Source organism: Nycticebus coucang, chromosome 2, assembly GCF_027406575.1.
Source record: "Nycticebus coucang isolate mNycCou1 chromosome 2, mNycCou1.pri, whole genome shotgun sequence".
Lineage (NCBI taxonomy): Eukaryota > Metazoa > Chordata > Mammalia > Primates > Lorisidae > Nycticebus > Nycticebus coucang.
This window is the reverse complement of record NC_069781.1, coordinates 81,373,179-81,399,709: the sequence shown is the minus strand read 5'-3', so window position 1 is coordinate 81,399,709 and position 26,531 is coordinate 81,373,179. Positions and strand designations below refer to the sequence as shown.

The window sequence follows — 26,531 nt, the reverse complement described above, 5'->3', positions numbered from 1 at the left end:
GCTTTGCCAGAGTATAAGCACTGAGAAATAACCAAGCGATGCTTTGTGGAAAGTGGACCCTCCCAGCACTCTTAGCACCCAGCTTCCCCCTGCCAAGCCCCTGTCGCCCAGCAATTGCCACAAGTTTAGGCTGCTAGAAGTCTAAGTTGATCCTAGGAAGCTAGAGCCAAAAGACCTAACTTGAGGATCTGGGGTTCTCCCTAAATGTTGTTTCTGGGGAGGGAACGAACGGAGCTCAGAGAAGAGCTACTTAAGTGTGTGGGATTCTCCTCTGAGGCCTGGATTTGACATGCGATGCTGCTTGAGCCATTTGGCCTAAGGCTAGTTTATGTAGTAAGTTAACAATTCCAGAAACATGGTATTACCATGAAATTCATCTCCCAGTTTGGGGTAGGATAGCCAAATTGGTAGAAACCTGTCAATTGTCTAAAATGGCTGTGATGACCTTTTTTGTAGATGCTAAATAGATACTCACAGATACAGATGTAGATTTCTATCTGTATCTTGGCCAATGAAAGACAAGAGAGAAAAATATAGGGATGGCTCAGTCCAGTAAGTAATAATACGTATGTTGAGCGACACTTCAGTAACTGTTTCAATTCCTCTTTCAAGAGAAAAGAAATTAAGTAGATCAGCCTCCAAAAGGATAGTTCTTTTAAGTCAAAAGCAGCTAATTACTTAAGAATGGAACACTTATTTCTCCAGAAATCAGAAACAGATTTTTCAAAGGAGGAAAGAATCCAGTTCCTGTCCTGTCCCAGAAGACAAGAATTGAAGCATTCATAATTAGCATTATAATTAATAAAACAACCACTAACATTTCTTGAGAATGTAAGTACTAAGCATCATACAGGCACTTAGGAATGAACTCATTTAACATTTTACCACCATAAAACATATCTGGGCTGAAAAAGAATGATGAAGGATACTTCCTCCAGCAAAGAGGCTGTTGATTTTAATGTCTCATTTGGTTGGAAAAGTAATGAAACCAGATACAGGCAATACAGAAGGGCTGTGTGATGTCAGCACAGATCTGGGTGTGCAACTCAGGTTGCTGTCACATATGTAAATTTATTTAAATTGGGTAATCTGTCTGTTCTAATATAATGTGTATCCAACCATTGGGTTGTAGAAATTTCAAAGATTTTATTTTTTGACAGGATGCCTGCCGTTTTTCTCTCTTGACTCCCGCTTGTTTTATTCATTTTGGGGTAGTTGCCAATTAGACCCAATTGGTAAGTATATAATTAATGGACAACTTGAATTTCCTCTTCAACTCCAATCAAGAAAATTAACCACTGAAGCCTTAATTTCCTCTAAAAATTTCTAACAATATCACTCCCTGTGACTGCTGTTTACCTCTGTCTCGTCTAAGACATTCAGCCACATCAGAGATTAGTTACTCCTTATTATTTGTCATCTTAAAGACACCACATAGGACAGCATGGCACTGCTAGGACATCACTAGAAGATAAGCATTTATTTAGGTTCCAAGCACTACACTCGGCATTCTTGTGTATACTATATTTTTTAATACTCACATAAACCCTTCAAATTAGGGATTATCTTCCTCTTTTATAGCTGAGTAAATGACAGCTCAAAGAGCTTGAGCCTCTGTCTTCAGTTAGTGGGACATCTGGGTGCAAACTTTGGCTGATATGATTTCAGAACAATTTCTCCTTCTATCCCATACATGGAAGTATTGTCTCATTTAAAAAGAGGTTTCCCCACATTTTGTTACCCTGGAAATCTTGGGGATGATGATTTCGTCCAACAATTATTTGAGCACCAACTCTGTGCCAGACATTCGTGAAGGGTTGGTTCTGTTGAAATGAGTCATCAAGCAGGACTTTGGGAAGAGGATGGTGGCTCATGGCAAGATGGTGAAGGAGCAGTATCAGGAGGAGGTGGATAGGGTGATGGAGAGCAGGGCGGGGATGGAGATAAGCAGAGCAGCTTCTGACCGTGTATCCGTGGCTGCAGTCCTTCTTCATGTGACTCGTGGACTTCCCTTTGTCATCCTATGCCTGAGAATATATGAAGGAGGCTGGGAAGGCAAAGGGACGTTCAATTGTCATCACTGGCATCTTTTTTGATCATTGCACCATCATCAAATGCATTGGGATAACCATGACATGCAATTTTCCATCATTGGGCCTATAATTGTCCCCTGAGAAAGATAAAAACTCTATATGTCAAAGATCATAGTAGAACTTCATCCAGGGAGCTCTGGAAGTGGGATGGACTAACAGCCCTGGGTTCAAACCTTGAATGCCAAACTCAAGGGATTCTCCTGCCTTGAAAAGAAAATTAAGCTTCCTCTGGGCAGGTTACACGTACAGTCATGCATCACTTAACAATGGGGATACCTTGTGAGAAATTTGTTAGGTGATTTTGTCATTCTGAGAACATTTTAGAGTGCACTTATACAAACCTAGATGGCATAGCCTACTACACATAGGCTATATGGCATAGCCTATTGCTCAAGGGCTACAAACCTATAGCATATTAGTGTACTAAATGCTGTAGGCAATCGTAACACAATGGTGAGTATTTGTCTATCTAAACACCTAAACATAGTAAAATATGGTATAAAAGGTAAAAATTGGTATGCCTGTATAGGGTACTTACTGTGAATGGAGCTTGCAAGGCTAAAAGTTGCTCTGGGTGACTCAGTGAGCTAGTGGTGAGTGAATATGAAGTCCTAGGTCCTACTGTACACTAATGTAGACTTTATTAACACTGTGCACTTAAACTTTACTAAATTTCTTTCTTTGAGACAGAGTCCCACTCTGTCACCCTGGGTAGAGTCAAAGTCTAAGCTTAGCTTACAGCAACCTCAACTCTTGGGCTCAAACAATCTTCCTGCCTCAGCCTCCCAAGTAGTTGGTACTATAGGCATCCACCACAATGCCTGGATAATTTTTCTATTTTTAGTAGAGACAGGGTCTTGCTTTTGTTTAAGCTAGTCTCAAGTTCCTAAACTCAAGGGATCCTCCTATCTCAGCCTCCCAGAGTGCTAGGATTACAGGTATGAGCCACCATACCTGGCCCTGAATTATTTTTTTAATCCTTATTCAAAAATAAATTAGCCTTCACTTAACTACAAATTTTTTCTTTTGATAAACTTTGCAGAAAATTGTTTTGACTCTTTTGTAATGATACTTAAAACAGAAACACATTGATATTTTTCTTCTGTCTTTATTCTATAAGCTTTTTCTTAAAATTTATTTAATTTTTTTACTTTTGAAAACTTTTTATTAAAAACTAAGATACACACTTATTAGCCTAGGCTTAAACAGGGTCAAGATGACCAAGATTTCACAAGGCAATAAGAATTCTTCAGCTTAACGGGCCATCCTGGTATTTGTGGTCTGTCATTGACCCAAATGTCTTTGTGCCGTGCACAACTGTACATCAGGAACATCATTTTGCCTTCTGTGGGTGCTCTGATCTGTTCAGCCCAATCATACAGAATTTCTACTGCCCAACCAATCTAGGGAAAGGCCTTCTAAAATACAAATACCAAATTCGTTCACTTCACTTAAGACTGTGATAACTAGCCATTTTTCAGATGTTCTCAACCAAACACGTTCAAAGTTTTCTCTGCCTTTTAAAGAGCCTTTTCTCCAAAGAATAATTTTTGTGAAGAAAACATTACAATCTCTACCCCTGCCTTCTCTTCATTTTCTAAAGTGGCTTGACACACGTAAGCTATGTAACTGAAATTTTTGTCAAACTTGTTAATGAAAAGTCACTTTGTCAATCAAGATAGTGAAGTCAAAAGAATGATTTCAGGGAGCAGAACAAATTTTAGTGAAACTGATTTCTTGGTGTTTGCCTGTTTTGTTTATCTGATCCACTTTCCTATTCAGGCTAGAGAGATTGCTATTTTCCAAAGAGGACTTCTCCACATTGGAATTACTTGCTCGAGGACTGGGTCAGTTCTTATAAATAAGTAGGTCTGAACAGGGAAGCAGCCTACCATTCTAAGATCTCTTAGACATTTTCACATTCAGGGAAGAACAATTTGAAGTCTATTTTCAGATGAGAAAGATTTGCATTGCAAGTGTGTGACTGGCATTTTGCTCTCAACATTAGCAAAGTTAATATTTCAGATATAATATTTTCCTCTCACAATAATACAGACTTTCTTGATGGGACTCCATCTCTCTGTGTCATTGCTAACTGAAAGACCTGCCATATTTTTCCTGTTATTTTTCTAGCTTCTTCTCCTACCATGACACCAGGTGGACCTATGTCCCACCTATTCCAAGCTACTTGCAATTTCTTTCAAACAACATACCCTATCAGATCTGTTTTTGTTTCCTTTTGACGTTACCTAAATATCATCTTCTCCCCCACCCTAGTTATCTAGCCAAAATCTATACTCCCTCTGAGTCTCAGATAAAAATCCTTCTCCTCTCTGAAATCTGAGGGGAACCCCCATTCCAACTTATCCCCTCCCCATCCTCAGAGCACTCCGTGTGAACCTCTGTCAGAGCACCACTTCTTTCGGTGTGTGAATCTGCCTGAATGTCCCCTATCATCTGTAGACTGTGAGTTCCTGCAGAGCAGAGCCTGCGTCCCATTCATTTCTGTCATCCTGAAACCCTAGCGCAGTGGCCGGCACATGCAAGTAGGTGCTTAATAAACTGTTATTGTAGATATCAATATTTGGTTTCCCTGGCCTTATTTTTAGCTCCGATTTCTAGCCTAACACAAAGATGTAATAGTAGGGATTAGATATCAAAAGTTATGAAGGACAGATAAATAGTAAAATAATAATGACACAGAAAGACTTAGGAAGGATAAATGAATTAAAACAGGTAGAGGCAGAGATCATCGTGCATTCCTCCTACTCACGGGCAGGAAAGCATTTAGTCTGGGAAATCTATGTTCCTGTTGAATCATGATTGTTATTCAATCATTTCTATCTTATGAATTTAGACAGTCTGAGAATATGTATTTTGTAGCATCCAATGCCATCAGGGCTTTAGTATTTCCATTTACATGAAACAAAGAAATAACTATTGATTTTCCTTCACTTACTCAAAGTGATAGTTGCCCAGGGCTGCTTTTCTGTCTAGATTAGGATCAATCCATTCAGGAGAAATGCATTGCTAACTTTAGAAAGTTAGATACACATAAAATGAATTGGAAAACTTGCGTTGAATGAGCACTTTTGCACCATAATCAACCATTTTACAGTGAGATATATTTAGAGAAAATAAGGTAAAAAAGTAGCCTGTGGTTTTAATATGTTTAAGATAACCAAGGCTAGGGGATTAATTATAGGACTCTTCAAAGTCCCTTCCTAGGATTTATGATAATTTGTCTATCCCTTCAAAATAGTATTTGCATTATTTCAAGCCATGGAAACTAATGGAAATAAAAGTGAAGTATAGTTCATATAGGCTTAAGGAATGACGGCAAATAGCACTCCCAGGTGTCACTAATAAAGTTGTCATAGGTTTTAACATAATATTTTTTAACCTTGAACCCTCAGTTCAAGATCATTAACCCTTGAGACAAATGAGGTAAATAGCAATGTTGTGCCCTAATAATGGCCAAATAAAGAAGCAATTGTTTTCTGTGCTTTTTGCTTTTTGGGTTTTTTGTTTTGTTTTTGGCACCCATAGCTGGAATAAGCAGCCCTCCTCACTGGACAGGCTGTCCCTGTTTCTGTGTTGAAGGCTGGGCTTCAGAAGCCTGTGAGGAGTTTCACGCACTACAGCCCGGCAGGCAGACATTCAAGTCCTGAATCACAGGTGGGCAAATCACTGACTCTTGTTGGCTAAGGAGCCTGGGCACCTCTGCGTCCATGTGGGTTTCTGTGGATAATTCCCGGGATGAGGCAGGGTGGAAACACAGATGTGCCTTTGCTAAAACAGTCAGGAAAAGATCAAAGAGTCAGCTTTTCTGGTCATCAAACAAATATGAAGTAAGCTTTCCTCATTAGCAGCATTTCTAATACCCAAGGGAAGTTCATGCTAACTCTGGTGCACACTGGAATTTATTCTGAAATCCTGGGGGAGACTGGGAAATGGGCAGAAATTCAACATGACGTGCCCATGAGCAGAGTTTGGAGAGAAGCAGAAAGTTCACTTCACTCTCGTATTTCCACTTTTAGGTTCTGTTTTCTTGGCAGGCATGGAGCAGGATTTTTATTCTGCTGATTTGTTTTCATGACTCAAGTCATAAGAACGGTGGTAGTGAGTATAAATTATAGTTCATAAGCCTAGGTGTGTAGGAAATGTCACATCATAAAACGTTTTTTCCTTTATTCAAATAAATCCAACTCTAAGTCTCCTTCCATCTAGTTTTTGGCAAATTCAATCTTAATCTCTATTAGATGTCTCTCTAACTCTCTACCTTTCTCCTCCTTTCCCTTCTCTTCCTCTTCCTCTTCTCTCCCGTTGGTTTTCTTTCATGCTCATGCTAATTGCCTTCATGCTTACAGAGTACTTGAAAAATTGGAGAAAGGCCTCTTAACTTTTGTTAGTCAAGGTCACCACTGCTACAGTAACTGTCTAAGCCTGCTGGGCCTCTCCAAGGTTGGCAGTTCTCACGTGTCCCAGCAAGTAAAGCCAGTGGGGTCTTGGCAGCCACTGGCATCACTGGCCCATAAGGTTGAGCAGCCTCAGGTCCGGCATTCCCTGGTTACTTCCCAGCAGTCCCTTCACACAAGGTGCCTGGGGTAGTTATCTCCCTTGGGGGACTTCCAATGGGTGGGGCAGCTATAGAAAATGAGGTCAGTAAGTACAACGTATAGTGGATTGGATAGTGGTAAGTACCAAGGAGAGAAAAAAAGCAAAGGAAGCAGAAAAGGGGCTGTAGGGAAGTGGCTGAAATTTCAAGTAGCCTGGTGGGAAAACAAGGAGAGACGGGAAGGGAAGAAGCCTGAACCAAGGTAGGTAAGACGAACCAGTGAAGGAAACGAGGAAGGAGCAGGTAATGAGCTTAGAGGGCAACCAGGAGAGAGCACTAAGGAGAGAAGAAAACGGAATTTTCTTTGACCTTTGTAAGTTTGTGCCTGAGATGGGCCCCTGTGACAAAAGACAGAGTAATGAGAGAAAAGCAGGTGTGCACGGCAGATCACATGGAGGAAAGTGCTCAAAAGCAGTGATTGGGGAGTCTGTTTCCATAGAATATCCAACAAAGAGCAGTGCAGTTAGGGAAGGGACAGGACAAAGCTGAAAGCAGTCCCAGGATCCCAGAGGCAGGACAACATGGGAAGGTAAATCTCTGGGGAATGCAGTCTGCTCACAGAGCCCTCTGGATTCTTTCTGAGCTGATAAGGTTCTGTTCAAAGAGAATTTATATCTTGTCTTCAGGTGGGAAAGAGGCCAAGGAGCAAATAGAAAGACCTTTTGTTTTTGTGATTCTCTGTCCTGCTTTTAGGCAAACAGAGGACAGGCAGAGGCTCCTGCACCTTCCTCAGAGGAATTGTTATGGTCTGCCCTAGGTAAGAAAGGGAAGGTCACATAGTCCGCTTCCCAATTGCCTCCAGTTTAAAAATACTATGTCTAAGAGGTGTATTTTGGAGTGAAACGTTCTGATTTCCTTTGGCCACTGTCTTGGAGTTGGGTGAAAAGTGTTTATGTCCAGCAGGAAGGAACGGCCACCTGTGTCAGTGCTGCCCATGGACCTAGTAAGAGGAGACAGGAAATGACCATTAGGCAGGGGCTGCGAGTTTCTTCTTTTCCCTGTCCTGAGCTTGACTTTCCTTTCTGTCTCAGGGACCCCCACTTCTCCATCGTGGAAGACACTTGCACTTTCTCCATTCTCTTGAGGACATTAGTGAACTTAGGTTTTTACAAAAGTCATGGAGAGAGCTGAGCTCCAGACAATTTCTGTGTTCTGGCAGCTTAGACCAGCGACTTCCCCTGGGACTAGATACCCAAGTGGCCTTTTCGAAATGAAAAGAAAGAACAAATGGAAAACAATCTAAATTAATTAATAACTCCATAAATTATCCTGCTACACAAAAAAGATATTCTTTACGTTTAGGCAAAGCACCAAGTAGCGAATGTACTAAATATATAGGTAGGTGATTTTCCCTAGTGCAGTGAAACCCCTATTGAAATGGGTGGGGTGGCCGAACATTTGCTTTTAAATAGACCCAAATAGCTGGTGCAAGAGACTGAACTGCTACAAGAGGGCCTATCTCCCACCCTTCACCTCTACAAGGGTGATGTTATATCAACCACGTGCAATTAAAACAGGTATCAGTGCTTGGCTTACACAGTTCCAACTAGGTTAGTTTGTCATTGATTACAGACATACTCAGGTTTCACAATCTGACAGATGTTGTCTTATATGAATCATTTTAACCAAACCCAGAGGTCAACAAACTATAGCCCATGGACCAAATCCAGTGCATTATTTGTTTTTGTAAACAAAGCTTTCCTGCAGCAGAGCCCTGCTCAGCCTTTACACAGTGTCTCTGGCTGCTTCATGCTACAATCCCACAGCTGGGTAGTTGCGACCAAGTCCATGTGACCAACAAAGCTGAAAATGTTTACTATTTGCTCCTTTACAGAAAAAGTTGCTGATGCTCAGTTTAAAATGGACTTCTGGAAAAATTGTTTTCATGGGTCTCATTCCGTGATCTTTTGTATTCATTTGCTCCAGGGGGCCTCATCCTGGATTTCTCTACTCTCCACAAGCAAAACTCTCCTTTCCCTTCAGTTTTGTCCTCGGGCATTGGTTCTCAAAATGTGGTGCTGGGACCAGCAGCAGTAGCATCACCTAGAAACTCCTTCGAGATGCAGATTCTCAAGTCTCCTGTTGAGTTTGGGGCCCAATAGTGTGTGTGCTGTAAAAACTTCTCTGGGAGATTCTGATGCATACTAATATTCCAAACCATTCTTCTAGAGCAAACACTGACAAGAAGAGGTTATAACTTGACATGGGGATTTCTACACACCCCTTCTGTGACAGTGTACAAAAGGCAAACTAGATTTTGCACGTTAGAATTAGGATTTTAAGAGCAGTCCTTAAGATTTTGATTTTTCTTTTCTTTTTTTTTTTTTATTGTTGGGGATTCATTGAGGGTACAATAAGCCAGGTTGCATTGATTGCAATTGTTAGGCAAAGTCCCTCTTGCAATCATGTCTTGCCCCCATAAAGTGTGACACACACCAAGGCCCCACCCCCCTCCCTCCGTCCCTCTTTCTGAAATTCCTGCCCCCCCCACATAACCTTAATTGTCATTAATTTTCCTCATATCAAAATTGAGTACATAGGATTCATGCGTCTCCATTCTTGTGATGCTTTACTAAGAATAATGTCTTCCACGTCCATCCAGGTTAATACGAAGGATGTAAAGTCTCCACTTTTTTTAATAGCTGAATAGTATTCCATGGTATACATATACCAAGCTTGTTAATCCATTCCTGGGTTGGTGGGCATTTAGGCTGTTTCCACATTTTGGCGATTGTAAATTGAGCTGCAATAAACAGTCTAGTACAAGTGTCCTTATGATAAAAGGATTTTTTTCCTTCTGGGTAGATGCCCAGTAATGGGATTGCAGGATCAAATGGGAGGTCTAGCTTGAGTGCTTTGAGGTTTCTCCGTACTTCCTTCCAAAAAGGTTGTACTAGTTTGCAGTCCCACCAGCAGTGTAAAAGTGTTCCCTTCTCTCCACATCCACGCCAGCATCTGCAGTTTTGAGATTTTGTGATGTGGGCCATTCTCACTGGGGTTAGATGATATCTCAGGGTTGTTTTGATTTGCATTTCTCTAATATATAGAGATAATGAACATTTTTTCATGTGTTTGTTAGCCATTCGTCAGTCATCTTTAGAGAAGGTTCTATTCATGTCTCTTGCCCATTGATCTATGGGATTGTTGGCTTTTTTCATGTGGATTAATTTGAGTTCTCTATAGATCCTAGTTATCAAGCTTTTGTCTGATTGAAAATATGCAAATATCCTTTCCCATTGTGTAGGTTGTCTCTTTGCTTTGGTTATTGTCTCCTTAGCTGTACAGAAGCTTTTCAGTTTAATGAAGTCCCATTTGTTTATTTTTGTTGTTGTTGCAATTGCCATGGCAGTCTTCTTCATGAAGTCTTTCCCCAGGCCAATATCTTCCAGTGTTTTTCCTATGCTTTCTTGGAGGATTTTTATTGTTTCATGCCTTAAATTTAAGTCCTTTATCCATCTTGAATCAATTTTTGTGAGCGGGGAAAGGTGTGGGTCCAGTTTCAGTCTTTTACATGTAGACATCCAGTTCTCCCAACACCATTTATTGAATAGGGAGTCTTTCCCCCAAGGTATGTTCTTGTTTGGTTTATAGAAGATTAAGTGGTTGTAAGATGTTAGTTTCATTTCTTGGTTTTCAATTCTTGGTTTCATTTCTTGGTTTTCAATTTGATTCAAGTGTCTATGTCTCTGTTTTTGTGCCAGTACCATGCTGTCTTGACCACTATGGCTTTGTAGTACAGACTAAAATCTGGTATGCTGATGCCCCCAGCTTTATTTTTGTTACAGAGAACTGCCTTAGCTATACGGGGTTTCTTCCGGTTCCATACAAAACGCAGAATCATTTTTTCCAAATCTTGAAAGTACAATGTTGGTATTTTGATAGGAATGGCATTGAATAGGTAGATTGCTTTGGGAAGTATAGACTTTTTAACAATGTTGATTCTTCCCATCCATGAGCACGGTATGTTCTTCCCTTTGTTAATATCCTCTGCTATTTCCTTTCTGAGGATTTCATAGTTTTCTTTATAGAGGTCCTTCACCTCCTTCGTTAGGTATATTCCTAGGTATTTCATTTTCTTTGAGACTATGGTGAAGGGAGTTGTGTCCTTACTTAGCTTCTCATCTTGACTACTATTGGTGTACACAAAGGCTACTGACTTGTTTATAATATTAAGATAGCTCCCTTTCTAGACTAATGGTGCTAGCACTTATTCTTGCAGTTGGGTAGATTCTTGGTGTTAGCAGTGGAAAGGAGCCAAGCAGCTGTTTCACACAGACAAAAGAAGGATAACTGGGTTAAATACCCCAGTGATTAAGGACCCAAAGTGCCCGCTGCGTGCCTCTGGGCCAGGACTGTCTCCTGATACTTCATCACCAAGTTTCTGGATGTGTTTAAATGATAGAATGCAACAGAGTATTTGTTTATAAGGGATAAAAGTAGAAGGGGTTTATTTTCAGCACAGCCACAGATATGCTTGAACATGAGAAAAATTTTTAATTGATGTTCTCCCTTTATTGGATCTATACAGGTGCTGTTATGTTGTTGCTGTTTTCCTTCGTTTAATGATCTAATTCTTCCCTGGTGTTTCATTGCTCCGTGTGTCTAGAACAGGAAATAGCTCTGATAATGAGCAGCTGTGGTTTTGCAGGAGAAAGAAACCTGAACCAGGAAACTGGAGAGGGCAACAGCTAGTCCTGGCCTTTCTCAGCCAGGAAGAGAAGCAACAAAGGAACAAACAAACTCAGGATCCTTTTTAAATAACTGAGATTGGCATCTATGTTAAAAAGCTACCAGAAACCAGTTCGAAAGGCTAAAATATGAATGAGGTTAGATGACTGTACAAACTGGTTTGTTCAGGATTAAATGGTTCTAGTTTATACCTATCATTTTAGAATAATTATTAATGGTAACCCTTCACTTGTTAATGTATCCTGACTGTATAATAAATTGTGTAGTCACCTAATGACAGATGAAAGGTGGAAGTGGCGATGACCAGAGACCAGACTGCAAGTGAAGAAATTTAGGTCAGGATTATTGAAAAACCCTTTTTCAATAGAGACCCCTTTTATATGGGGCGGTAGAGTGTGGGCAAATCCCACAGCTTACCGGAGGGGTTTGGTGGGTTAGAGTCCTTTGGCAGGAATTTCCTTAGGGGGTGGAGCTAACTAGGTCCTTTGTGTTCTTTGTTTCAAAAGGAGAAGAGGAGGAGGAGAGGGGAAGGGTTCCTGTAGGGCCATATTAGGTTCCCCAGCAAAAGATAACCCACTAGAGTGCAAAGAATACAGACTCTGGACTTCCTAATGTGTCTTTCTTGAAATCCAATTCAGACAGTTAGTAGTTGCATGAATTTTACAATTTACTCTCTATGCCCCAGTTTCCTTAACTGTAAAATGGGGATAATAATACGATTGACCCTTGAACAGTGCTGGGTCAGCAGCCTACCATTGACTGGAAGCCTTACTGATAACATGAACAGTCGATTAACACATATTTTGTATGTTTTATGTACATATGCATAGAATATACTGTATTCTTACAATAAGGCAAGCTTGAGAAAAGAAAAATGTTATTAAGAAAATCATAAGAAAGAAAAATATGTGTACTATTCACTAAGTGGAAGTAAATCGTCATAAAGGTCTTTTTTAACCTCGTTTTCATGTTGAGCAAGCTGAGGAAGAAGAGGGTCACAACCCACCTGGCCAATGTTAACAACCCAACCAACGCTCACCGACTGGCATTGGTTCCTGGAAGAAAAAAAGATAGAAACTAAATTCCTGATACTAAAGGACCTTTAATAGACTAGATCTATTGTTAACGGGAGAAAAATAAAAAAAACTCTATAAAACATTTTAAAGAGGTTTATTCAGAGCCAAATATGAGTGACTTCAGCCTAAAGCTACACAATTTCAGGAATTCCTGAGAAACTGTGCCAAAGATGATTGGGTTATAGTTGGTTGTTATACATTTTAGAGAGACAGGACTTGCAAGTAAAATCATAACTCAATATGTGGAGGGTATACATTGGTTGGGCCTGAAAAGGTGTGGCATCTTAAAGTGGGGGCTTACAGAGTTCAGAGATTCTTTGATTTGCAATTGGTTAAAGAAAAAAAAATCGTCTACAGGCTTGGAATCAGTTGAAAGGAATGTTTTAAGTTTAGATAGGAAGTCTGTTGATCACAGAGCAAGACACAATATAAGACTCAGACTCCAGTGATCTCTTAAGCAAATTGATGGCTACAGACCTAACTTGACCTTTGCCTTGTATGGCCTTAGGTCCTGATTGTAATTTAGTACATTGAGTGTCTCATTGCCAAAAGAATCTATTTTGTCAGCCTTGCGACCTCTATTTTAATATTAGTGCTGGTCAGTGGTAGTGTCTAAACTCCAAAAGGAAGGGAACACAAACAGAAGTATTTGACTTCCCTTTCTGTCATGGCTGGAAACTCATTTTTAAGGCTTTTCTAGGGTCCCGTTGGCCAACAGGGAACCCATTCAGTTGGCAGAGGGCTTGGGATTTTATATTTTATACTATCCAATCATGAGACAGATCAGGTTATTTAATTCTATATGTGGAAAAGAGTAAAGGCAGGACAAAAGGCTAAATGTGTCACTCTAAAGGAGCTCCCTCCACGTGGAAATATGAAACAAGAGGAAAGAAGGTTCCCCCAACATTGTCGCCCATATATATATTTTTTTTAACCAAGGATTTAGTCATGATAAAGATGTGTTCAGATTACACTTGACAAGTTATCTTTTGGAAAGAGACACCCAGGTAATCAAATAAAAAACCACATATCACTTTTCCCATCTATGGATCAGAAAGTGGATTAAATGCCATTACTAGAGCTAAAATAATCAGTGCCTTTCCTTTGTTTCATATGTGATAATACTAGTCAGTAATTTTAATAACCTTAGGGGTAAAGGCAGGTCATCCCAGCCTCCAGCACATTAGCTGCTAAAACCTACCAGTCACCTCAGTAGGAACAGAACTGGGTTTCTATTTCAATCATATAGTTCCTATTTATTTCAAATGGAGGAAATAATAGCTTCGTGGATATCCTTCCAGCAAGGGGAAGAGTATAAACCTGTCTTCATATATTTCTTCACAGTGTCTGAAATACTTCGTTGCTCTAGCTTGTTCCAACACTGAGAAATAGCAAGGCTTCTCTTTAAAAGTGAAAGCTAGCTGGCTGAAATTGGCTATTTGAGTCCCTAAGAATTTAGGCTCTTTCCAATGTAATCCAGATGGACAGGTGAAATGGGAAAACTCACCCAGGTCACTTGCCATGTTCTTCTCTAGATCTCTGGCCCTTTGTGATGGCCCGTGGTTAAGGCCAGGAGGCCACCCAAATGGCTGTCATCTCCACTATTAGCAATGTACATCAACAGTGTTGAGGTACGACAGTTGTTCTCTTTATAATTACCCATTCATTCCCATCCTTTCAACTGCTCTAGTCCCAAGGTGTGGATCCTAAGCATTGCACCTTTTATTTTTGTTTTATTTCGTAAGCAGTTATTTGAACTACCTTCTGAGCTTGAGGCACTATGGCAACCAGAGTGTTACCTAAGAAGACTACTGAGTCTGTCAGAAGGAACAGCTTACAGCTGAGTAGATGAAACTTTTATTAAAGCAAATAGAATAAATGCCAACAGACATTCTTTTTTTTTGGCCAGGGCTGGGTTTGAACCTGCCACCTCCAGCATATGGGGCCGGCACCCTACCCCTTTGAGCCACAGGCACCGCCCTACCAACAGACATTCTTAAAAAAAAAAAAAAAAAAAAGGAGCAATGGAAACATAAAAAAACAAATAATTAACATTGCTCAAGAGAGTTAGAGCTTCAGGAACTGGTAACGTTTGAACTAGACTTTGAAGATTGAGTTGGGGGGTCTCTGAGGAGCTAAAGTAAATAGTACCCCTCTTCCTCATGCAAATTCCCACCAATTTGAGAAATAAAAGATGTACTTGGTAGAACCAAAATATCACTTTTGTTACCTATGGAAGACGTGCTTTTAGGTCTACTGGCCAAATAGGCTTAGTGATGCCCCCAAATTAGGCAGAGACCCACAGTGAGCCTTCACCTCCCTACCTCACTGTGCATCTTCAGGGGCACAGTTCCCGGAGGAGACAGAAGGTCTCTCATTCTCTGCAGGCAGGAAGATGCCCAGAGGAAGCAAAGCCAGGCTGAGCTGAGCAAACCCATTTGTATGTTTGCTTGTTTTTCCAACTTTCCTGAAGGGTCAAGTGCATGAAGAGGAACAGAAAACCTAAGGATGTGCTTGGGAAAAACTCCTCCTCTTGAAACCAAAAGGAGGGGAAATACTCCTCTCTGAAAGTTAGAATGTCTAAGAGAAAGTTTAAAAATAATTTTCCACAGCAGATGGTGAAGATAGTCTGAAGACATCAGGACCAGGGTAAAGAGGAAGCTCTGGGGGGGTGGGGGGGGTGGGGGGGAGAGGAGAATGCACTTGAAGGCTGGGTGGAGAAAAAGGGGAACCTCGTATAGCACCTGAAAGGACCAGGCTTCTTTCTAATCACAATGGAAGCTCCTGTACTTTTACAGACTGTATTTATGAGTGATAATGTAGTCAAGGGAAGATTGTTGAAGAAATCTGGACGCAATTGCAGTAGTCCACAGGAAAAGCAACGAGCACAGACACTGGGCATCGGCCATAATTCCTGATTTCACAAGAATTGAAATCACATCTCAGTAACCTGGATCTCTGGTCAGTTGATTCAGGGAAAATTACTCATGTTCATAAAACCTTAAACATTTATCTGGAAATAATTAGATTGTTATTTAGCCTATGACAAATCAAGAGACACTTGATGGTAATTCAGTATCCTGCCTTTTTCACTCATATTTTAGTAACTACTATACATAGAACTTGGTATGATAATCTGGTCATACAGAGATAAGTCTGCCCAATACAAATTTACAAATTTATACAAATTCATATAAAGTTATACAAATTTATAAGGCATATTCATTGGCATTGCTTTATTTAAAAAGTAAATAGTATGTGGGCACACAGTGAGAACAGTTCATTTTTCTTAGTGAGGTTGAAAGGTAAGGCCTGAGGAAAACGTTTTTGAATCTGACAAGTGAAGGATGCAAAGAAAACATCTAAAAGATTATTCCATAAAAAGAAAACAGAGCTCATTGGATTTGGGGTAAGAAGTAATTGCTGTTTCCCTCAACAGATGCAAAGAAAAAAATGTTTACAATCTGGGAAAGGTAAATTAATATACATACTTCCAGCAAGATCTTTCTCACTCCTTCCATTTACCTCCCTGCCCAGCTCTTCCCCTAATCACAGGTCTTTTTTATTTATTTATTTTTTTAATTAACTCATAGCTGTGTACATTAATGCAGTCAGGGGGTACAATGTGCTGGTTTTATATACAATCTGAAATATTTTCATCAAACTGGTTAACATAGCCTTCACGGCACCGTCTTAGTTATTGTATTAAGACATTTATATTATGCATTTAGTAAATTTCACATGTACCCTTGTAAGACGCACCGTAGGTGTGGTCCCACTAATTACCCTCCTTCTACCCATTCTCCCCCCTCCCCTCCCCAATTCCCCCAGCTGCTTTGCTCCTTGCTAATTTTGCCAAGAAACCAAGAAATGTACATGGGCTATGGACTTAGATGCTAGCATATTTGCGGGAGGGTGGGGTGGGGTGGACAAAGTATTACAAAGTAAAATAAGTTAGAACCACTCTGATTACCTTATATTTGAGAAGGCAAGGTCTGCCTTTTGATGTGGGTTTTGAATAGAGCAGCTAAGAAGACTATATAGCTTTGTTTGGGGCTGTACATTTAGATCAATTACATTAAAGCATTCAGTCTTCAAACAATGGCCCAAAGAAAATAATGCTGGCTTTTTCCTTTTATGAAAATAAAACTTGCCTTACAGCCCATGGGATTGGCCAGCCCTGTTCTACTGAAATTATTCACAGGAATGCTCCTTGGATGTCCTGGTAATACATTGACATTATTAGCTGAATATTTCCATCAAAGCCATCTGGTCATAAGGGAAAAACTGTTCCCATTGATTAAGTCAAAAGCTAAGTTAGTTTCTAAGCACATAATACACTTGGAGTTGATTTATGAGTTTTGTTACTTGGCATTTACATCTCCAACTCTCAAAAGACTTAACAAGCTGATTGAAATGCTAAGGAGGGACCCTGGTAGAAGGCATTTGGGGAGTGAGACAAAAGGTCACCTACCCCAAAACAGAAAGTTTTAGCCTTTTGTAGACAAGATAAAGGAATTTGGTTTTCTCAACATATTACTGGTCTGCAAGAGAGTATTCAAACTTTGGAAAAGCATGTTCCCAATTATTTGTTTGTCGGTACATTCTTTTGGTTTAAACATATGCAGTGCATTCATTTTTCTTTCATCTTCATGAAGCATTTATACACTTAAAGCGGAAAATTTTCATAGGCTTAATAAATATATAAGCATGTTTGTATTTGTGTTTGTTTAACCTTAAAGTTCATATTACTTGCTAGATTCTGCTCTAAGTGCTTTAAAAATAACAACACATTTATTACTCAAAACAGCTCTATGAATCGTAAACTTACTCTGTGTGTTAGTTATTGTGTAAAATACCAAAATAAAGTCATCCCTTGGTATCCCTGGGGACTGGTTCCAAGACCTCCCCTGAATACAAAAAATCAACAGATGCTCAGGTCCCATGTATGAAATGGCATAGTATTTGCACAAAGCCTACACACATCCCCCTATAAATCATCCCCTTAAATCATCCCTAAATTATTTATAGTGTCTAATATAATATAAATGTTATATAAATAGTTATACTGTGTTGTTTAGGGAATAATGACTGGGGGGAAAGTCTGTACATGTTCAGTACAAGTGCTTTTAAAAAGTATTTTGAATCCATGGCAAGTTGGATCTTCAGATATGGGACCCATGGATACAGAGGGCCAACTGGATATTTGTTGTGTATCAATATCTGTCAAGATGTAACCTTTTAGGATGTGCATGGTTCCAGCTAATATGTGGTTAGTTTTGTGAAGTCTAGCTCTGCTGTCAGGGTTTACAGTAGCAATGAGGTACAAGAGACTAACGTGGTACATGTGGAGAACCAACCAGGGGATGCACAGTCCACAGGAAGCCAGCTGGAAACTGTGAGCAAGGACATGACGGATCCCGCCCAGTTGTGGATAGGCAACCAGTGTCTAAGGAAAAGGCTCATCTGAGAGAATGAGCCAGGCTTCCAGGGTGTAGGGTTGAGATCAAAGCCCACTGCAGTCAAGGGAAGATGCGAGTCCTGGGGCCAATGGTGCCAGCAGGTGAGCAGTGAATGCCCCAGCTTGGTAGGGATACAGCCATCATGCTACTCTCTGGGTACCATAGCTACTCAGAAAGGAGTGATTGCTCCCTATGCCTTGGGCTTAGACCTTTGGGAAGATAGGATCTGAATCCCATCTGTTGCTAGGATGAAGTTTCCTGCTCTACTACACAGGTGACTTCCAATCTCTTTATGTGAAAGAAGCAGATGAGCTTACCAGGTTAGTCAGTGGCTGCCCACATGGTCATCAGTGATGCACCAAGGTGAAGTCCCTCCTGCCACCTATGCAGATACTAGGCCTACATGCAACATGGACCTAAATATTGAAAACAAAACAAAAACAAATCTCCTATCCCAAATGCCTCTTATACAAAAGACTCTCAAGTCCAAGTATGCACTTTCTCCCAGCTAGGTTTTCATGCTTCAAAAAGAGCCCAGGAGGACCTTCATGGTAGTGAAGAGTGGGCAAAAATTGCCTTAGAGCAAACAGAGATGAGACTGGGGAGGGAAACATTTGGGAGCAATAAATAAGCTGAAACTCACTCAAGGTACATAAAGTGATTTTTTTTTTTATAAGGAGACAGAAATGTATCTGTAGGAAGAGCTGACAAACTATGACCCATCCTATTTTCAAATGACTCATGGGCTAAGAAGTGATTTTTACATTTTTTAAATGTTTGGGGGTAAAAAGAATGATACAATTTTGTGGCATAGGAAAACTAAATGAAATTCAAAAATTCATTCATCCCAAAATTTTATTTCTCTTAGGAGACCTATTTTACAAAAAAAGGTACTCAATTGTATTTTGAAATTCATCCCTAAAAATTTTGTAGAATTTTTTTTCTTTCTTATTATGTAAGTACCTGCTCTATCCTCTATTTTGCCCTTTGATTTGCAGTGCCTGAAGTATTTATTATTTTGCCCTTTACATAAAACAGTTTGCCTACCCTTGGTATATAGGGGACTCTCTATGGGAACTATGGCCAAAGGATTGTAATTGCAATTGAAAAGTCACCAATAATCCAGGCTATATTCGTATTTCTGTCTCTCTCTCCCCTTTTTCCCCTTGCTCTTTCTGTCTTTCACTCTCTTTCTTATTTTTTCTCTCCTTCCCTCTCCCCCTCTCCTTGTCTCTCATATTCTTTCTTCCCAACACATACACCACTTTTTTTGTTTCTTTCTTTTTTTTTTTTTTTTGCAATTTCTGGCTGGACTGGATTTGAACCTGCCACCTCCAGCATATGGGGCCAGTGCCCTACTCCTTTGAGCCACAGGCACTGCCCTTTTTTCGTTTCTTTTATTCTTCTCTCTCTACTTCTCTCTCACACACACTCACCTTTCTTCCCACTTGCTCAGGCCACATGATTATCTTTCTCCCCCATGGCACCTGCTGCCTTGTATTCTTCCTACATACAGGCTTTTTTTGCTCATTGATTCACCTTCGTATGGTCCCATCACAGCTCCCACTAACAGAGGTTCACCTCCCAAAAGCACGTGCACTCAAAGCCCACCTTGCAGTTATTCACCCTGGACTCGGTCCACCCCAGTTCTAGGAGGGCAAATCTGGCCCACTGTTGGTCTGGTATTCACCCTGTAATCCAGTGGCTCTCAGAGAAGCCCAGTGAGGTTGCCCCTTCTCAGCTGTGGATGGGGTCAGTTCTCTGCCAGGGATTGTGCGTAGGGAGGACATGGTAAGTGTTTTTAGTACACACAACAGAGTGACCTCCTTGGCTAGCTTACAAGATTTCCACTCAGACCTCTGCCCCAGTTCTGTTCTTTGGCCTGTGGTTGCTGACGCAAAAGCAAAGCGAGAAGGCGACACCCAAAATGAAAGCCAGCCGGTCAGGACTAGTGTAGGATTCCTATGAAAATGCCTGGAACATGGATAATGCACAAAATAGATTAGTTCAGCAGTATGGAAAACAAAAAATGTAAGGTTTACCATCTTACTTCAATAGGTATACATTCTTAGTGCCTAAGACAAGAAATGCTATGCACTATCCATTTTCTTTTTTTTTTCTTTTTTTTTCCTTTTATTAAGTCATATACATATGGATCATGAATACATTTGTGCATTTGTGGGGTACAATGTGTTGATTTTTTTATACAATTTGGAATTGTTACATCAAACTAATTAGTATAGCTTTCACCTCATTTACTTAATGATTGTGTTAAGACATTTATGTTCTATACTTGGAAGATGTGACTTGTACCCTTACGATATGCTCCATAGGTGTGATCCCACCGTTCATACCTTCCCTCCAATTATTTCTTTTTTTTTTTTTTTATTGTTGGGGATTCATTGAGGGTACAATAAGCCAGGTTATACTGATTGCAATTGTTAGGTAAAGTCCCTCTTGCAATCATGTCTTGCCCCCATAAAGTGTGACACACACCAAGGCCCCACCCCCTCCCTCCTTCCCTCTTTCTGCTTCCCCCCCATAACCATAATTGTCATTAATTGTCCTCATATCAAAATTGAGTACATAGGATTCATGCGTCTCCATTCTTGTGATGCTTTACTAAGAATAATGTCTTTCACGTCCATCCAGGTTAATTCGAAGGATGTAAAGTCTCCATTTTTTTTAATGGCTGAATAGTATTCCATGGTGTACATATACCACAGCTTGTTAATCCATTCCTGGGTTGGTGGGCATTTAGGCTGTTTCCACATTTTGGCGATTGTAAATTGAGCTGCAATAAACAGTCTAGTACAAGTGTCCTTATGATAAGAGGATTTTTTTCCTTCTGGGTAGATGCCCAGTAATGGGATTGCAGGATCAAATGGGAGGTCTAGCTTGAGTGCTTTGAGGTTTCTCCATACTTCCTTCCAGAAAGGTTGTACTAGTTTGCAGTCCCACCAGCAGTGGAAAAGTGTTCCCTTCTCTCCACATCCACGCCAGCATCTGCAGTTTTGAGATTTTGTGATGTGGGCCATTCTCACTGGGGTTAGATGATATCTCAGGGTTGTTTTGATTTGCATTTCTCTAATATATAGAGATGATGAACATTTTTTCATGTGTTTGTTAGCCATTCGTCTGTCGTCTTTAGAGAAAGTTCTATTCATGTCTCTTGCCCATTGATATATGGGATTGTTGGCTTTTTTCATGTGGATTAATTTGAGTTCTCTATAGATCCTAGTTATCAAGCTTTTGTCTGATTGAAAATAGCACTATCCATTTTCAATTTTTTACTGCTGAGGAAGGCATTCCCATGAATCTAAATGCTATATTTTCAGGATCGCAGCATCCCCATATTTCTAGCAATACTTGATAAAATTTACATGCCAAAATAAAATACATAAACATGTTTATTTTGGAGTGTTGATATTAGCTTTAAATATGGAAAGATTGTATATAGAGAGGGAATCCATTAAGGTAAATATCAATAAGGGAGTGATGAAAAACTGGTAATCTCAATAAGGGAGTGCCATGAAAACTGATAATAACAGAAAAAGGCATTTCAGATATTCATGTTATTTTTACCTACTCTGCCTAGTCCCAAAGTAGGTTAGAAAAATACACCTTGAGAAGTTCCCCCTCAAGGGGGAAAAACAGACATGTTTCAAGGAGTTTGTTCCCCACTTGAGAACCATAAGTATCTAGAAATGAAACATCTTGTTGCATGTGGTTTTATTTTGACTGCTTAATAGTTTGTGTGGTACTTCATATTTTCAAATGCTTTCTTAGGCATCAATTTAGGTATGGAATTGTAATGGCAAAAAAAGTGTAGTAATAATGGCAGGTAGGATGGGTTTGCTTTGGGTTTGGCATTCACCAACTGGGTACATCGTAAAGATTCACTAGACAATGTTTGAGTTAATTACTAATTTCCAAGTAGGGTCAACTACATTCTATGAATAGTTATGTAGTCTTTAGTAGATAATGTATTCTCCCTTCAAAATGCGAAGGTAATATTTAAACTATCTGCTTGCATAGAAGACCTAAGAGACATCTGAGCTACAATAAGATGCATTTTTTTCATGTATGGAATCCCTAGATATTTTCTTGTGCTCACTCTGATCCTAAGTGGCTCAAAGATTTCTAATCACACTTCCTTTTGCAAAAATAATAACATATTCATATAGTTCTCCTTCCATAAATAATATTTCCACAGTTGTACTTGAATATTCATGTGTTCACAACTGGGAATCTTCCTAATTGGTAAGACACACCTTAAACTTCTTAAGAAAGAAAAATAGTTTTGAATGTTGTTGGTTAGGCACAAGTGATTACCAGCTTTGCATAGTTTTCATAAATCCATTTCACATTTTCCAGACTATAGAAGAGATGCTCAAAATAGTTAAGGGCATCGAGAATCTAATTCTAAAATTATTTGTGAAAAGCTATGATACTGTGTAAACTTCAGCCATTATTTCTCAAGTAAGCAGTAAATGGATGCCTATTAAAATTAGGTAAATAACTCAACTGTTCTCTCCTCATTACTACAGTAATTGCTGATATCCCTGAAGTCTGATTTGTAACTTTGTGGATTTTTCAATAGTTTTTTTTTTTTAATATCCTATGTCCAAAATGTGATATAAAATTAATTATTAACAGAAAAAGAAATAAAGAAAAATAAGGAAGAGAGAGAGGAATAGAAGGGAAGAAGGGGTATAGCCTATAGGTCAGTCAATGTAAGTGAGCTATAATAATGTGACACAGTTCATCTGGGTATAGAATTTTGTTTGAAAAGCCATCATAGCCCTTGTCTTAGAGGTTGTAATGAGCTTCACAAAATAATACATGCTAATACTCTTTGCAAACAGATCAATGTGCTTAATTGGGGGTGGGGGAGTTAGGGGTTGTTAAAGTTAAGGTATTTATAGGCCTGTAAATTGGTAAGGTAGGCTTCAAGGGTCTTAACCCCCTTGAAATCACACAGAAACATTTTTGCATATATCTATATGTACATTTACTTTTCTGGAGAAAAAGTCACTAGCTTTCATCAAATCCATAGAAATATTCTAAGATACTTGCCTCAAGAAAATCAGCTATGAACCACTGCTTAAGATCATTACTAATTCTTTGATATCATTTCCTTTTCCCAGAAACAAAGGGTAAAGGGTGTATGTGAGAGAGAGAGACCTGATAGAAAGGGTTAATTTACCACGTCTTGACAAGGTACTTTTACGCATACTCTGATTCTCTACTTCTTATATATAATAACTAAGAAATTAAAAAATGCTTTTTCTTTTTTTGGCTACAAAGGCCTTTATTACCCATGGAACAATTTTCCATGTATATTATTAAAGGAAATAGTAGAGAATTTAGAAGCATAGATATATTTAATATTTATTAAAAAATAATTTGTTCCATTCAGTTTTTAGCACTGAATTTGACTAAATGTTTACAGAGGTTGCCTTCAAAAATGCATGCACATTTTAAGAGAAAACTGGATTAAAATTGTAATAATATATATTAATAACTTTTTTATCTTATATATCATATATAATATCTTGTAGTTGCAGAAGTCAAATGTGACTTGAGTATTACAATTTTAATTCAGTTTTTTTCCTTTCTTAAAATGTTTATTTTTTTTGGCACTCTGTATGTGTTTTGTGTGTGTGTATGTGTATGTGTGTATACACTCAGCTCTCAAATAATCAGTCTATGAAAACTGATTCTTTCACCTATGTGTGCATTCAAAGGAAGAGGGGGGTTTTGGCTTCCTTGTCTGCTGTCCTGTAAACCAACCCTAGGTCACTGGCATTGTACAAGTTCCATTCTAGGGCTTCTCCCCGAATGAGAACAGAGTGGATCACAGTTGGTCTATGAGTTGGAGTAAAGATCCCACTGCTAGAATACATGCTCAAGAGTCAGAATTTGGTAAATTCTAGGATCTCTTAATCCTGGAATGAGTCTAAATATTTAAAGCATCATGTATAGAGCATTGTTCCTTAATATAAAGCCAATGATACAAGAGTATGTGCTAAAGAAAAGCAAAGGGGAAAATTAAGTAGGATAGCACTTCAGGAAATACTTTAAATATGGTAGAAGAGGCTGTCTCTCCAAGGCACATTAAAATAAAAATCCCTATGGGGCAGATATTTTTTATGACAACAAATTCTCCTCAAAAAGAAGTAAGCTGTATTAATATTACAAGGTAGCCCCTTATTCTGCCAAGTGCCTTTCAACAGGAATTTACTTAACCTTCCTAATCAGCAGCAATAAGGAAAATGTCTCCCTTATAGACACCCAAACAGAACTTTATAGAGACCTATTGTCTGAGTTACCAAGGACTCCTGGGTCACAGCAGAATAGCAAGGCCTTTCATTTCCCTTTCCTTGGATTTGAAGAAATAATTATCCAAACTTCCCCATCCACAAAAAACTAATGGGTCCCATGAATAATTCCCTCTGAGGAATAAATAGAAAACTTGACATCTTGTCTTAATCAACAATTATAATTTTCTCCTACATTTAAGTGTAGATTTAAAATGGCACCTATTTTTATATCACTGGCATTTTAGATTATTCCTCTGTGATGAGAAACAACAATGAGAAACACCAACTTACAAGAGATAAGGACCTGGGAGAATAAAACAGGTCATGCAAGTCAAAAATATCTCTTGCTAATAGAGCCAGAAACCAAATCCCAAACAGTTGTTTGTCATTGACAAGCAGTTTCTTGATGTAAGAGAAAAACCATATCAGAGGAGTGAAAGGGAGAATTCAGATTTATAGGAGTATTTTTTTAGGTCATATTTACAGAAATAGCATAGAAGTTTGATTATTTCTTTTTTTAAGATAACTGCTTTGTGTCCCCTGTAAGATCAGCTCATCTTTCTAATACTACTCAACTGTTTAGGCATTCTGAGGAGGTAGAGAGAGGAAAGACAGTATGATACAAAATGGAACAAAAGGAAGTTATTCAATGAACAAGGATACTTGAAATATCACTTGATTAATGAACTTAATTTCTTCTTATCATGCCCCTCAAGGATATTTGATTTTAATACTTTTCTTTAATGTATGATTGAACCATACATACAGTGCTGCTATTAGAGCAAATTTTATCTTAAAACAGCCATGTCTTATAGTTCTGCAAAGATAGCTGAGATACTTTAGGAAAGATCTACCCTTAATTCAACTGCATTCAGCAGACATTTACTGAACACTCACCATATGCCTGACACCCTGCTAAGTAGTGAAGAACTCAATAACGGCAGATGGCAGATGCCATGAGCTCCTGGGTAATTTATCATGCCTATTGTACTGGTAAGAATCAATCATCACCATCTTTATTTTTTTAAAAAGTCAGAAGGAGATATAAAAAGAGAATCAATAATCAAGATGATCATCAATAGTCAAAAATAACCCTATAGTTCAGCCGGTAATTGATTCAACAAATTAAAATATGAACCCCCACCCCAGTGATTTTGACAGTCTTTAATAAAAAGGAGCCATTGAAGCATTTTCTTACCACTGTGATAATTTCAAGGAGGTGGCATTTTTTGTAATTCTTTTTTTTTTTTTATTGTAATTTTCTTTTCTTTTTTTTTTTTGCAGTTTTTGGCCAGGGCTGGGTTTGAACCCGCCACCTCCGGTATATGGGGCTGGCGCCCTACCCCTTTGAGCCACAGGTGCCACCCCAAGGAGGTGGCATTTTTTAAATTCCCATTTTTCATACAGGAAACTGAACCATGAGGTGGATAAGAGACTTGCTTCAGGTCATGTTTGGCTTCTAGTCTTTTGGCGGCTGGCTCAGCATTTTATCTGTTGACCAATTCCTTTCTCTCCCTCCTCACCTTAGGCCCTCCCCTGTAATGTATGGAACCATGGCCTTAGCTGACCCCAGCACCCTGGGAGCCTTGGGGAGAGGGCAACGTCAAACAGATTGGTGGGAAAATTCTGCAAAAGGGTTTCTATAAACGTTTGCTTATATTTTACCCCTTCATATGTTGTTACCTCCCCTGTACTCAGTAATTTTAGTTTGTGCTTTTTGTTTCTCTTTTTGTGTCTTTGGTTTGCTGGCTTTGTGTTCTTTTCTCTTTTTTCCTTTTCTTTTCCTTTTTTAATGCAGGAATCGGTCAAGGCGTTCCAGTGGTGGCACTCATTGTGGAAGGAGGACCCAATGTGATCTCAATTGTTCTGGAGTACCTTCGAGACACCCCTCCTGTGCCGGTTGTTGTCTGTGATGGGAGTGGACGGGCATCTGACATCCTGGCATTTGGGCATAAATATTCAGAAGAAGGCGGGTAGGTAATTTCCAGGCCCTATGGTAGATCCTTGATGGAAAGCCTATGTTCCAAACTTGGGCAAGAGGGTATTGTCACCTTTATTTTCAGTAGCTCAACCAAGACCTCACATCAGCACTAGCTATGAACAAGTTGTCTCAAAGACATCTGTCTTGGCAGGGTGATGGAGAAGAGTAGAGGAAAGGTTTGTAAATGTCTTATGAAGTAGGAAATCCCATGAAAACTCTGTGAGACCAGTCTGAAATAAGGAGGATGAAGGGAAGCAAGGTAGTCATAATACATAGTTTCCTTTCT

The 26,531-nt window shown here is 39.3% G+C and overlaps 1 protein-coding gene across 7 annotated transcripts in view; it reads left to right on the top strand.

Moving 5' to 3' along the window:
- TRPM3 (transient receptor potential cation channel subfamily M member 3) overlaps positions 1-26,531 on the top strand; it is a 584,594-nt gene that overhangs the window by 333,592 nt on the left and 224,471 nt on the right. For 4 of the 7 annotated variants that reach the window (XM_053574847.1, XM_053574838.1, XM_053574844.1 and 1 more), the window contains exon 7: positions 26,063-26,237. In XM_053574847.1, the coding sequence (XP_053430822.1) occupies positions 26,063-26,237 (175 nt within the window). Of the gene's footprint in view, positions 1-1,160; positions 1,236-26,062; positions 26,238-26,531 lie in introns of all 7 variants that reach the window. The other 3 variants (XM_053574841.1, XM_053574826.1, XM_053574831.1) reach the window with 1 other exon arrangement.